Source organism: Amphiura filiformis, chromosome 3, assembly GCF_039555335.1.
Source record: "Amphiura filiformis chromosome 3, Afil_fr2py, whole genome shotgun sequence".
NCBI classification, from domain to species: domain Eukaryota; kingdom Metazoa; phylum Echinodermata; class Ophiuroidea; order Amphilepidida; family Amphiuridae; genus Amphiura; species Amphiura filiformis.
In genome coordinates this window covers 47,432,278-47,446,578 of record NC_092630.1, presented here as the reverse complement: position 1 = coordinate 47,446,578, position 14,301 = coordinate 47,432,278, and the positions used below count along the sequence as shown (strand labels likewise).

General features: G+C 35.9%; 1 protein-coding gene across 2 annotated transcripts; it reads right to left on the bottom strand.

Moving 5' to 3' along the window:
* Window positions 1–4,647: 4,647 nt before the first annotated feature.
* LOC140148625 (uncharacterized) lies at window positions 4,648–12,868 on the bottom strand. Of its 2 annotated transcripts, none has more exons than XM_072170646.1 (4): window positions 12,767–12,868; window positions 10,057–10,392; window positions 7,949–8,563; window positions 4,648–7,251 (listed from the first exon to the last, which is right to left on the bottom strand). In XM_072170646.1, the coding sequence occupies exons 2-4, from the start codon at window positions 10,384–10,386 to the stop codon at window positions 7,216–7,218; spliced, it is 981 nt and encodes a 326-aa protein (XP_072026747.1). In that variant the 5' UTR covers window positions 10,387–10,392; window positions 12,767–12,868; the 3' UTR covers window positions 4,648–7,215. The 2 variants fall into 2 exon arrangements, with proteins under 2 accessions (XP_072026747.1, XP_072026748.1); XM_072170647.1 differs by having other exon boundaries at window positions 12,759–12,863.
* Window positions 12,869–14,301: the final 1,433 nt, after the last annotated feature.

Below are 14,301 nucleotides of genomic sequence, written 5' to 3'. Positions count from 1 at the left end.
TCCAAACTTTTGTCCATAACTGAAATTGTAAATAATACAAAACACTATCACCCAATTTAATCAACATAAACAAAATACTTACATAATTTACCAATAGTTATAAATATTAAACTATAAATAAATAAAATTTACAATCACATAGATGTACTCCAATTTAATACCATGTTTGTATTTTGCAATACTATCAACATGCCTATACACGGAGGAGGGGGTGGGTGTTTGAAGGGGCTTTCACCGGCAAACAAGGAGATACTGATTGCAGTTGCTGGGCATATTCAAATTGTGTATGATACACAGCTATACACACAAAATATTGGCAATTTGGTCACTGTTACATTGATTAAAAATCTTTTAAGACATTCTTGTTTTTATATCAAAGGTCAGTGTGGGATGGTGGGGTGTGTTTGCATGCGGGAGGTGGGTTGAATGTGGTGTGTATAGGGTGTTTGTGATGTGGGGATGTGCCAACATGATACCTATCTGGTATTTGCCGTCATAGTGAATAGTGAGCATCTGTTAGCAACCCACTGACTTTGTGCTGTGATCATTTTGATTGTGGTTCTGAACCATTCGGTCTGGCAACAATCAATTCTGATGCCACACTACGACAGCGAATATTCTTGAGGTATAAATGAAGGGTCAAAATAAACTATGACTCATACCATAAACCAAAATAATGTCTTACACAACCTTCTGTGCATTACCAACTACCTAAAGGGTAGTTTAATATAATTTTACTTCAGACAATGCTAAATTCTTTTCTTTTTTTGTAAAAATGTTTTCTATATATTTGTGAGTTAGTGGTTACAAATTGTATTTACAGTATTATATTGCATCTACAGTATATATGAAAAATATATTTCTTGTCCTTCAATCTACTCTACTTAATCTACAAAATATGTGTACAATATTCATAAATATCTATACATTTTAAAAGTGCAATTTAACAATTTTTAATTCTTACAGATACATAAATGTTAATTGATGGGAAGCTTTTAATTTATGTAGCAAGGTACCTGACCAAGAACAATGGTAAACAATATTATCAGCCAGAAGGATATGTCATGCATATGGGTAGCTTAGTGCACTCCTGAGTCACATGTATGTTATACAAATAATTATTGAATGTTTATGAGTACAAGGGTAACAAAAAAAATTCAATATTTTGTCATACAAATTCCTTTCCTACCACCTAATTTTATAAATTACCAGGAAATCAAAATAAATTAAAAAATATCGAAACCTTATTTATTTTAGAAGCAACAGCCACATCTATTGATGGTGAGTTGGGTGGTCACCATGCACTATACGCCAATTTTTGTTAGCATTGACATGGTAGCTCTGTTTGAGTGGAATAGAAAAATGATTCTTAAACACTTGAGAACGTTCCTACAATCTTATTGGTTCTTAGTTCTTACCCGTGTGATATGACACGATATGACACGGGTCAGCGCGTGTGCATCAACGCGCTACGCGTACTCGCTATTTGAACCAATCGGAGGCGCATAGCAACAACGGGACTGATTGATTTTAAGCCCCAGGTAGTTCATTGTAAAATGCAGGATTTGAATTCGATTAAAATTTGTAACACTTATGGTATTTGAATTGAAGTGTTTAAGAATGAGAATAAAGGTATTGTATTTAGTCGTTGTCGTGCATCTATCGTCTCATATACACGGGCGACATAATTATTTTTTGGCGTAAAACAACTCAGCTTCACCTCGTTGTTTTACTTAAAATAATGATGTCGCCGTGTTATATGAGACGATAGATGCACTCCAGTGGCTAAAACAAATACCGTTATTCTCTAAGTATTGTACTCGTGTGGAGTGCAATAGAAGACACTATTTGTTTGATGATGACCCACTTTATAATTCTTCGTCATCATGCAACTGTTGAGTGCAGCACTTATGCTAGGCCCACGCCCGGGATGAGAGGTGCTTATGTGAATTTAGGCAAGTGTATTATGACGCATACACACCTGGTGCACATGGCCTGGTTTTCTGAACATTTCCAATGTTGCTTTGAAAAGGTAGTCTTTTTTCTGCTAACACTAAAAGAGCAAAAGTAATCAATAGTAATTGGCCAATTAAATGACAATAAATCTTTTAACGAGTTATATAAAACATATATACACCAGATAAATGATAAGAAGTAGACCATTATCATATATAACCTGCCTTGATATGGTCTGCCGAGTTCACCGGTCCTTTGCAAGGCTGGATTATCATTCCTGGTCAAATATAGGCAAAAATTGGTAAGTATAAATCAGGTCATATTGAATTGCTTGTACTTGGTCTTTACTTCATAAATTTTGCATACATGTTCTAAAATAATGACCATTTTTTTTTCACAAATCATGTTTCTTAACCTGAATACACCTCCTATATATTTCACAAAATCATGCGCGTATTTTGGGGGAGGGGGCTTTGGCGGCGCCAGCCCCCCGGGTAAAAGCAGGGGGCGGCCGAAATGAAGGGGTGGCGGAAGAAGAAGAAGGGGGGGCAAAAACAAAGGGAGCGGCAAAAAGAATTACTAAATAAAAAAGGGGGGTACTATACATCAAAATGTGCTGTTTTTAGGGCGCTAGCGCCTAAAACCCCCTTTTTTTTTTTTTTTGCTCTTCACTTACTCTGCTGCAGTACATTGGGAAGAAATTGAATTTTCTTCAGCCCCCCGGGGTTGGGGCGGCCACGGTACGCCACTGAAAATTGTGCCCAAGTATGCCTACCCATGGGATATATCAAGCGCAAGGACCAAGTGGTGATACAAAAATTTCTCCATGTGTTGACATATCTCAACTGAACAGCATTCAATGGTTTAGTGCACGTCATTCATTGAAACTAATGTATAACAGGTTATTTTTGAGGAGATATTTTTTCATGTGGCGTTTGCCTGTTTAACCACAAACCTGCCAAAGTATCCTGTTTAGTTCAATTACCCAAGTTTTACTTAACATAATTGTACCTTGCTTACTTTTCTCAATATTCATTTTTTAGCATTACTGAAAATCACCTGAGAGTACACAATTTTCACTTCAATTTAGAAAACTTGTAACATACTTCTGATTTTGAGGTCAGGGCAAGCACCATTTCATTCCAGGCTATTTATTATACATAGTACATAATAAATTCAAAGAAACTTTGCAAATAAATTTCGTCTTTGAAGTATATTAGTATAAATCTGGTTGCTTTGATGGAAAGAAAATACATGACAACTCATTCTTTGAAGGGAGAATCTGCCACTTGCAAGCATGTTGTACATGATGTACAGATTTTTGGACAGCAAGCCATGATTGAACCGAAGATAACAATACCTTTACCAACATGCATCAACTCCGATGTACTAGTGTAACTTAAAATATTACTCAATTTGGTAGTGAAAGTTATTCCCGCTTATTGAACTGAACAAGCCTGTATTCTTTTTTCAATTACACTGGTCGGTTGCAGCCTTGGTGGCAAGCCAAAGCCGCCCTAGTATGACTTGCAAGGCAACTCACCACATTGGTCAGTCCAAGTATGACTTGCAAGGCAACTCACCACATTGTTCAGTCCAAGTATTGGCCTGCCAAAAAATCTTTGCTCTCTATAATTCACTACCTCAGGGGTACACATAATTATTACACCACCCCTAACCTGCAGGTCATACTTGAGCCAACCCTTATGTTTGCCATGTTCAGCAAATTAGGTCACATGATACTATTTATTACTAAGATTAATAAATATAATTCCAATAAATACACATTAAAAATAATATTCATCACAAAATGAATATAATGTTATCTACTACACACCCAGTGGTTATTACTAACATAAAATTCAATCATAACTTTTATAAGTTTCAAAATTTGACTACAATTCATCGGAATCAGGAAACTGACAATTCCCACAAGCTAACTTACAAGGCACCATCAGTGATTTGCTTTATCAGAAAAATTATCAAAAGAAACGTTTTTTCATTTTTGTAAAGAAGTGATACTGAAAATAACCTAATTGATTTTGGTAAATATTGGGGGAGCTTGTTTGTATGGACAGTTCACTTGTAGTTCCATGCATTCCACTGAATCTTCGTATTTATCAACATTGCAGTTTTCTTCATTTTCACCCAAATGTTTTAGAAAGAAATACCAACTGACTATTTTATTTATACATCACTTTTTAAAGCAATTCCTGTAGAATATGGTTTGTTTACGCTTCAGCTGGGATCATTGATAGTGCCTTTAGCAAGAATCCATAAAGTGCATATAGTGTGTCTTGTCTCAAGTTGAGAGTAACGCCACGTTGAATGTCACAGTGGCAGTTTCAAATCACGCATGTTAACCTAATCCTGTGGAGCATAAAACACACTTGTAGAAAGGTGATTTGTCTGTGCGCTGGCAACACAACAGGGTAAATGCACTTCAACACTGATTCAACATGGCTTTACTCTAAATTTGAGATAAGATACACTATAGAATATACCATCTCATTGCTTACATGGTTTAGAGCATTATGAATTCTGATCCTTGAGTCGAATTGCTTATTCTTGTTGACTGTACATGTACCCAATAAGAAATTCAAATTGATCAATTATCCGGCTACAGTATCACTGCAGAATGAGTGAGCAAGTATCTTTAAGCTGACTTCATTTCCAAATTTTCTATGACAATGCAATTCGGATCAATAGTGATACTATAGCCAATTGCAGCAATAATGTAAAGCTGACTATTCAAAATACTGTTTACATACTATTTCAATAATTACCATTTCAAAGAAATATACAAATAGATATATATGTGATGCGATCAAACAAAATCAGACGGAACTCGGAAATATTAAATTTTCAGTTTCTTATAGGATAGTAAAAAGTAAAAACCTGAATTTTGCAGAAAACCCCTCTGAAATTGAACAACCAGTTCCAAAGATATGAGAAATTAAAGAGTTTCCAAAACTACAGGAAACAAAAGGAAATATTTCCTTTGTTTGGCTATATCTCAAAATCAATATTTCCGAGTTCCGACTGATTTTGCTTGATCGCATCACAATTAGTGAATCCGCAAGTATACCGTTTGTTGGGTTATGACAAACAAAGCATTTTTCTTACACCTTACTGAACTTGTAATAAAGTTAGCACACCAAAATGTTACATGCACCAGTCCTCCTCAAATCACATAATATATACCTGATTCATTTGGTCCAACTGTAAAGAAAGCGACTCTCATTTTCAGCCTCTTCTTTCCTAAATGTTATAAACCGGAAATATTTCACAAAGTAATCTTGCAATTTATGTGATTACTAAGGTGAAAAAATAGTTTGATTGTCCTCTTCTGACCAGACCCTAATCTGGAGAATCTGGAAAAAAGGCTTTTTTTGTTTTACTGTATAAAAGAATACTGACCTTAATTTTGGAAATTCCACCAAATTTTTGACATCTTAAAATTTTTTTAAACAGCTTCTTCACACTTCTAAACTGGTTTAAAAACATGAATGAAGTGGTATATAGTAGAGAAATATCCCAATTCACATCAAATATTTGGGCTATTTGTTATGCTAATTTTGGCTATGACAAAAAAAAAATATCCGACTGACCGACCCTACCCATTGGAAGGGATTTATGGAAAATCAAACAGTTTTTTTTTCTGAAAGCTTCATGATATATAAATATGAAAACTAATGACAAACTAATGATAATAAAACATGCATTTTATTTTGTAAAAACCAAACCAAACCAAACAAACGGAACTCTTTGTTTATCTTGAGCTGATTATGATAAGGTTAAAATTAGTTTAAAAACAGCTCTTTGGTTTAGGTTTTGTTTTCATATCCTCTTCAGATGTAGATGACTACATTCCAAACATTCCCCCTCTACTGGTATATACACATAGCATGCAAGGCTTCACAAAAGCACTCATGAACATGGACTACTTGCCCTTCTTTGATACCGCAGGCATTGATACCCCTTCTGTATCTATCTATCGTTCATGTAAGCATACACAAAATTAGCCTATTATCAAGATACTTGATACTAGACTAACTCCAAGTATGCTTACATTTACATGAAGGTACAATACCCTCTTCTGCTCAATGATCTTGATGGTATATCAGGGTCACAGGTGTTAACGCTGTAATTTTTGCAGGACAGAAATCTCTTTTTTAATAGCAATTAGTTCAGATTTCACCGTTAAATGTTGCTGTGGGGGATCCCCACATCTCCACAGTAATTTTGTTACCTTCCCAGTATTTAAGAATGCTGGTACGCATTTATACATAATTCACCTGGGTGGAGAGGAGTAATCAAGATGAAGTGAGCACTTAAGAGCACAACACGATGGTGTCACCAGGGCTTGAACCCGCAACTTTCTGATTATGAGTTGGAGCCTGTTCCGCCTCGGCCACTGTGCTCCCTTTCAAGTCAAGGAGAACTGCCAGGGGAGCGATTTCAATGTTATTTTAGTGAATTATTAGATGAGCTTTACATTGTCCTTCATTACTGTAGAATGATTTAGAGTGGAATCATGGCATGTAATTATGATCACTCCTATTTACCTTATAACTCATTACTCAGACAAATGCACTTATAACCTCACAGTTCATACCAGACTTTGATCCCTGTTTACACTAGGAAAAAGGTGTATAACTTAAAAGTCAACCGCAAATTAAAGTGCCATAAATTATTGCGAGGCAGTCTGTGTTTATACCATCAGTAAATTGAAGTCGTCTTTAAAGTAATTAGACTGACTGCTTTTACTAGCAAAAGACCCTTGAATAGCTATTATCTTAAAATTGAATTTGACTAAACGATACTCCCGAGCAACATTCAATATTGATTTTGAAAGTTGTAATCAAATAGTAATTGTTTACAATACTTGGCTCTGAATTCAACTGAATTTGACAGTGAATAAGTTGAAATCGAATTGAGGCATTTTCCTTGTGTAAAGGGGGTCTTACTTAGCATTTCTTATTCTAGTCTCCAGGTTGTGTTTTCTGATGGGCATGGACAGTGCACCACTGAGTAATCAAGATAAATAAGAGGAATAGAAAGCCCTGTGCAAAGTTAGATACCTACTCAAAATACACATCATTTACACAGTGTACAAATGTAGCCCTTTGTGAAACCTGGCACTTTATTGTATATCCTGGTACATTAGTATTGCTACAGTATACCACACAGTTAATTACACATGATATATTGCTAGAGTATACAAACAGGCAAGTTACCCCGTCATATCTACATGTGTTAGTCGTCAACCTTCATGTTACCAAAATGCCATATCTGTAGGTAGAAAAAAGAATTGAACATTTAAAGATATTTTCGTTTGATTATGCATGATCAAAACATAGTGCCTGCCTGTTACTGAGCGGTCATTTGATATTTTAGAGAATAGCTAAGAATGGGCACTGACAAGAAAATTATTGATGGGCGAAGCTCTGGGCAGGCTAATCTCCTGTGCGGGGCATGCGAACGTCTGAGACGATGTATGTTGGAAAAAAAAAATGTCTTGTGCAAAATTTATGTTGTGTTTTATAAGTTGAGGCCTAATGCAAACATGTGCTTTATATTTGAAGTGGTTGAGGGGGCTATAACCTCAGCTTAAGACTACTAAGTTGAGTACTAACAGGAAAAAAGCACCCTTTTCTGATTTTGGTTCCAATTCAGTGCTTGTCCTCAAAAATTAAATTTTCTATTTCTATTCCTCAATAATCGAGAAACAAGTTTGCATACCATTAACCACATGAAATACAATATAAATGGAGAGTGACACTTTATTTCCTTTGGACATTATACTCAGTACAGGTCTTATCACAAAGCACCACCCACCAATGGGGGTCAGGGGTGTGGTTGGTAATGTTGTTGTTGGACCTGCCTGACAAACCAATCAATCTAACTCACAATAAATCAAACTAAGAAAATGAAAAAGTTTGTATCACTTTCAAGAAATCAATTAAGATTTTAAGATTCACTCATTTACCTTCTTTGTAATCTGCCAGGAATCCTCTCTTTTCTCCCACATCATTTCCACCATGCCTTTCTCCTGGAGAAGATGCGCACAAACCCATCTCAAGTGCTTTGAAGTTACGGCAAGATTCCCTAAACTCCTTCCATCCAAATACCTAGCAATGTCCTTTAAAACTATAATGGGAAGACTTTCAAAACTTAGCGACTCATTATCATCTTCTGCTATTGGATAGAACGCTGCATCAACGTCATCTGGGGTGGATGGATCAAAGGTGGGCGATTCCGGCTCATTTACTTCTGAACTAAGCAAAGGTCTACTCTGCCACGGCACAGTATGCAAGTCATCGTATCGTGGCCGGTTATTGTTACCTTCTTTGTCAGAGACTTGCTTTCTAGTATTGCATTCTGCCACTTCATTGTCATTTTTATCAGCTTGCATCTCTTCGTGTAGCACAGCTCTGGTTCCATAGATCGCCTCAAATTGTTCCAACACTTCTGGATCGGCTTTACCAACAAGTGCATTTAGGGTTTCGCCACGGTTTTCTTTCACCCATTTATCCAACTGGATTTCGCATCTTTGATGATCTTCCAGGCAGAAATGGTCTTGGAAATCCTGACGATGCATTTCCTGTTCAAGTCAAACAAAAAAAACTCAAATATTAGTGTAATATTAGGTCTACAAAAATTTGTTTGATTGGCGTAAATAACATAAAAAACAAATTAGGGTAGGTCGGTCGGCAATTTTTTTTAAATTAATTTTTTTTACACACACATTTTAAGCTGTAAATTGCTTATGGTAAAGGCTTTGGAACTTTTTTGTTTCAAACTACATAATGTTTCATTGTTTGTGCTCATAACATTTCTTGCAGATTCGTTCGTTTGTATTCAAATTTGCATTTTCGGGCTCTCAACAACCTGTCATACATGTAATTATAAGCAAAACTTGCAAATTCAATGTCTGCATCAAATACAATTTTGGAAATAAGCTTTGTTCATAGAAAAATCATGAAATGCCCCTTTAAATGACGAATGATACTTCCAAAAAGATAAGTCTCCCTGTCTATGACATAAAATCTAACCAAATTAAGTTTGAGCAAGTTCTTCATACAAGAGATCTTCAACACTGAGTGTAGCTTAAGTTTGTAAAAATTATTTGTTTTTTGTTACTGCGCGCATCAATAAAGTCTGTGCAGAATTGTACACACACCCCTACTTGTAAAATGTGTGAATCGGGAACATATGTGTTAGCCATCCTCCTGGGACTATTTCAACCACGACTATGCTATGTGTGGATATGTTTTTGCTGGGAAAAATCATGTGTGTGTATCCCCACATATAAACCCCGATAAAACCCATGAACCATGGACACACATAAACACCTGCAAACATGGTCCAAAATTTATTAGATCACTCATTAATAAATTCTAGACAGGTCATTGATTGATTGCCATTGATCATTTTTACCACCACCCTCTCCGTGTCACCCTCTCCGTGTGATAGTTTTACCATTACAGTGATGTGACGTAGTATATGTGCAGGCCAGGCCATGAGCTGACTCACTGATTTAGTTTTGGGGTGAACCCAAAAATGTGAAGTGTGTCATGGCAAAACCTGGTGTTATGTTAGGTATGAAACATGGGAAAGTCTACATTTGATCAGTCATACCAACTTGCACAAACATGGACATTCACATCTCTTACTAAATATGTTCACAGATAAGGAAATTACCAGTTTTAAGGGGTACTACACCCCTGTGGTATATTTGTGACTATTTTTGCATTTTTCTCAAAACATAATAACACACTGGTAATAAAAATTATGTATATTATTGGGGCAAGGAATCCAATTACTACACTGAAATTTCAGTGACTCAAGACAAGCGGTTCAGTATATATGATAGGAAACGGGGTACATGCTAGCGGTACCTTATTTCTTATCATAAATAACAAATCACTTGTCTTGGGTCACTGAAATTCCAGTGTAGTAATTGGATTCCTTGCCCTATAATATACATAACTTTTGTTACCACTGTGTTATTAGTTTTAGAGAAAATGCAAAAATAGACACTAAATTTATCGAGGGTGTAGTACCCCTTAATATAACTCCCGGAATATTTCTTACCTCTCCGCACATTACGACATTGGCCGGACAGCGTTGCATGTGATCTTTCATTCCGCTTCTGTTCTTGGACACCTGACATCCAAACCACTTATTATTGCAACTGACATGCACATTGGGACATATCTCCATATGATCGTCAGCTTTACATGCATGGTAACGTGAGCCACACTCACGTGGACATTTGATCATATCACATGCTACATCTTTCTCCAGTCTGACAAAGCATTTGATATCATAACAGTTAGAGCAGTGAGAATGAAGCACTACTGGTGGAGGTTTCTCTTCGGCTGGTGTTGCCTTGTCCTCTTGGGGTGCTTGTGGTGTTGTCATGTTGACCTGTTTAAAAATGACAAAATGTGTCAAAATGACAAAATGAGTTCAGACATAAAAAAATAAATAAATAAATAAACTGAGAAAAGAGTGAAATGAAATTAACTTCAATTGACACCGACTTGACATTGCCCATTCAAAGTAAATGATGAATCACCCTATTTAGCCGCTTAACAACAGAATACCACAATGGGGTTTGAACCCGGGACATGTGTGATACACAAGTTACAGATATCTACTTTTAGGGATAGGTCATAAGTGCTTGCATTTCATTATGCCATGCATACCATGTCATAGAGTCAGATTTCAGATAAAATATGACTGAAGTTCCATGGCAAATTACAATTTTTGCTACTTGTTGACATTTTCAGCCTCTATTATTTATGATAGAGAAGATTTGCAATTATCAGAATATCTTTATTAGGTGTACAGGAAATGACAGGAAAATACATAAAACAGAAATGATCGACAATCATCACTTCTCTAAAAAATCCTAAAACTGTCTTCTTAGAAATTTATTTACCAAAAGGGCAGATTTTGATGGAAATTTTTCAACACTAGATTTCTTTCTTGTATTATCCACTTATGGTATCCCATCCAAGCAGCAGGGCCTTAACAAACATGTTTCATACTTTTCAACAAATTCTGTATAGAAACATTGGAAATATTTCCAATTCTTGAGTGCAAATTGGGCAACCGTGGGCGGTCACACACATAACATCACAGGATATTGTCTAACTACATGAGAATAAAGGACTATTAATAGATGTGACAGGATAACCTAAGGGATTATGTCATGGATATTAGAGGTTATCCATGTTCTATAAGCTGCATATCCTATCAACGACTTCTATACCTTGTTTAGGACATTCTAAAGAAGTACCTGCATGTGCAACCATGACTGTTTCAAAATAGCCCGCCAAAGTCATGCCCGTAACTCCGAGGTAGTGCATTGAATTAGTTTGAATGAGGAATACTACGGGAACCAGTGCCTTTTGTTAGAAGTCACACATGAGTGAAGTGGATAACCATTCGATGCTAGAGTGCTTTGCTATCAATTTTGCAATTTATGACCCTAGTAAAAGCCATGAAATAAAACAACAACAACAACATCAGCGGATGAATCCAGCTGTGCATGCGAAATAAATAGAAATCAACTCGGATCCAGCGGCGGTGTGTGCTTCAGAAAATTAGAAAGATTTCATGAATTTAATATTATGTTGTTGATGTTAAATTACTATTCGCTAAAAAGAATATTAACTGAAATTAAACTGTGAAAGATTAAATTCTAAGGCCTATTTTTTTTGCGGCAATAACAATACTGAGTACTCACGTCGATATCACTGAGGGGATTTCCCAATGGCGTAATTTGATGTACGAGAACGAATGAAAACGCTAATAAAAAAACATTATTCTTCAGTCTTCTTTTCTCGTGTTTGCTACCTCATTTTTAGCCAAACAATTAAGAAAATACTACAATATTAAAATCTACAAATGCTTTGCGATTGACCCGGGGATTGACCCCAGTGCACGACCTTTCGCCGGCAAACTTTTAAGGTGTGTCAATTGACGCTGTTCATCAATGTTTACCGGTAAACAACGTGCAATGGAAACTGACCGTTATCCGCTTTTCGCCGCTATTTGACGGCGTAACAGTTTTACCGGTAAAATGCAGGGGACTCAATAGAAACACGCTAAATGTCATTCATGATTATTATCATAAAATGATATATAGATATAAATAAACATCATGACACAGCCAAAATCCTAGCCCTGCAGTAAGTAGGTATGCTAGGTGAATTCAAATTTGCCATCAAACTGCATCATTTTATATATCAAATCAAAGCCCTTGAGTAAACAAAGCCAAAACTGAAAACCATTTTTTCATAGCACTTTCCGTAGCAAAGTTACATCTTGTCAAAGATTGACTTTCATCAAAAAGTTTCAGCTAGCAAAATTCCCCAAAACGGCATTTCGGGGTGTTTCTAGATCTTAGTCTCATTATGATAGCAGCTTTTTTTAATGGAACTGCTATCCAAATCCCTCTAAAATTCCATGTGCGGGTGACTTATCACCATAAAAAATCATATATTTGGGTCAAGTGAAGTATAGAAAACATATTTATGTACGTTTCCTTCTTATGCCAGTTGTTTTAAATTTCTATGTAAATATACATTGACATTGTCGGCGAATTTGGCTGACTAGCAAATGTGTTAACTAAGGTTTGCCTGGGTTACCTACAGTAAGCAAGCATGGTTGTGGAATTCGACTCCTAACTTGTCAAACGTCAACTCTGTTCATTAAAAAGCCCAAAATTAAACAACTGAGTGGACAAGACTTAGATTTTTATATTTCTGTATACTAAACACTACCTTCTCACCAATGTTTACGATAAATGAGACTGTCCAAGTTGCAATTTGTTCAAAAAAACTTACGAACCAGATACTTCTGGTACTTTAAATCTCTTTACCAGTGTGAATACGTGTTGTTCATCAGTAATAAGTGTGCTATATGAAGTGATATCGTAATACTTGTGTAAGAGTTTCACTAATTGATAGTATTGGGTTGCCAGTCTATCAACCAACATTAATTTCATTTAAACGGGATCTCCAAAATCCACCTGATGTGATATACTCAGGTTTCTTCAGCGCTGTCCGATTGCTAGATGGTGCCCATTTTAACTTTTTAGCTTGTATGTGTCTGGTGATCTGCAGTGCCCCCCGGGATTAGGCCCTAATTCACAATTGATTTTGAGTTTACTGTTTCCCTCCCGCATCCAAAATTGAGAATTGCAAAACTTCTCTGTTAAATGACATTTTAATTATATTCGGCTACTTTCTTACTTTGATCATGATGCTGAACTAAGAACAACCCTGAATTATTATCAAAATGTACGGTTAATTGATATTGGGCTGTGACCACTCATAAAGAAAATAATAAGCAATTTTAATAATCAAGGGTTACCTTGTGCCTTTTAAAATCTTAAACAGTAAACTAAGAATTCATTGCGAATCTGAAAAGGTTTCGGCACGACCTATTGGAAAACGGATAGGGGCTTCCTCATGCAGAGGATGATTTAAGGAAGCCCCATCATGCACTGTAAAAGTGTTATCACTAGAGTTTCAACTGCCACTTTTCAAATCCCATTGAATTCTGTGTAAGATGTGAAGTTGTAGAATTGTGTGTGTGTCATTATTACTTGGTCGATTTCAGAACAAAAGTGATGTATGCACAAAGGATAATTCACACCTTCTGTAGATACATAAAATGTGAAATCGACCAACATTTTGAATGTGTTTTTATTGTAAATATATCAGTCCAAATTCAAATTTAACCATGCACGTCTATGCTGTGTGTGAGCAGTGGTGTCATGTTCACTCACCATACTGCATGCAGTTACTGTCCGTTTTCCTATACACAATACACAGAGCTCTCACAATTGACGCGTGACCTCTACAAGTAGTGTATGTTAGAAGTATAGGCAATTGCCTAGTTAACGTCACTGTGTGAAAAATAACCGGCCAATATTTAAAGTATTCTCTGAAATTCTAGAAAATATAGTTTTGTAACATGTCCTAAATTTTTAGCTAATTTAGGTGTTTGGAAATATTCGCACTTTGGCGTTTTAGTGTATGTTATATAGGTAATAGGACATTGCCTAGTTAACGTCACTGTGTGAAAAATAACCGCCAATATTTAAAGTATTCTCTGAAATTCTAGAAAATATAGTTTTGTAACATGTCCTAAATTTTTAGCTAATTTAGGTGTTTGGAAATATTCGCACTTTGGCGTTTTAGTGTATGTTATATAGGTAATAGGACATTGCCTAGTTAACGTCACTGTGTGAAAAATAACCGGCCAATATTAAAGTATTCTCTGAAATTCTAGAAAATATAGTTTTGTAACATGTCCTAA

What these genes read in the sequence shown, in the direction of transcription:
- LOC140148625 (XM_072170646.1), bottom strand. Translation starts at nt 10,386, where the DNA reads ATGACAACACCACAAGCACCCCAAGAGGACAAGGCAACACCAGCCGAA. An exon ending in ATGTCGTAATGTGCGGAGAG is followed by an intron (nt 8,564 to 10,056) that starts GTAAGAAATATT and finishes TGACTTGAACAG; the next exon opens with GAAATGCATCGTCAGGATTT. An exon ending in CCTGGCAGATTACAAAGAAG is followed by an intron (nt 7,252 to 7,948) that starts GTAAATGAGTGA and finishes TTCTACCTACAG; the next exon opens with ATATGGCATTTTGGTAACAT.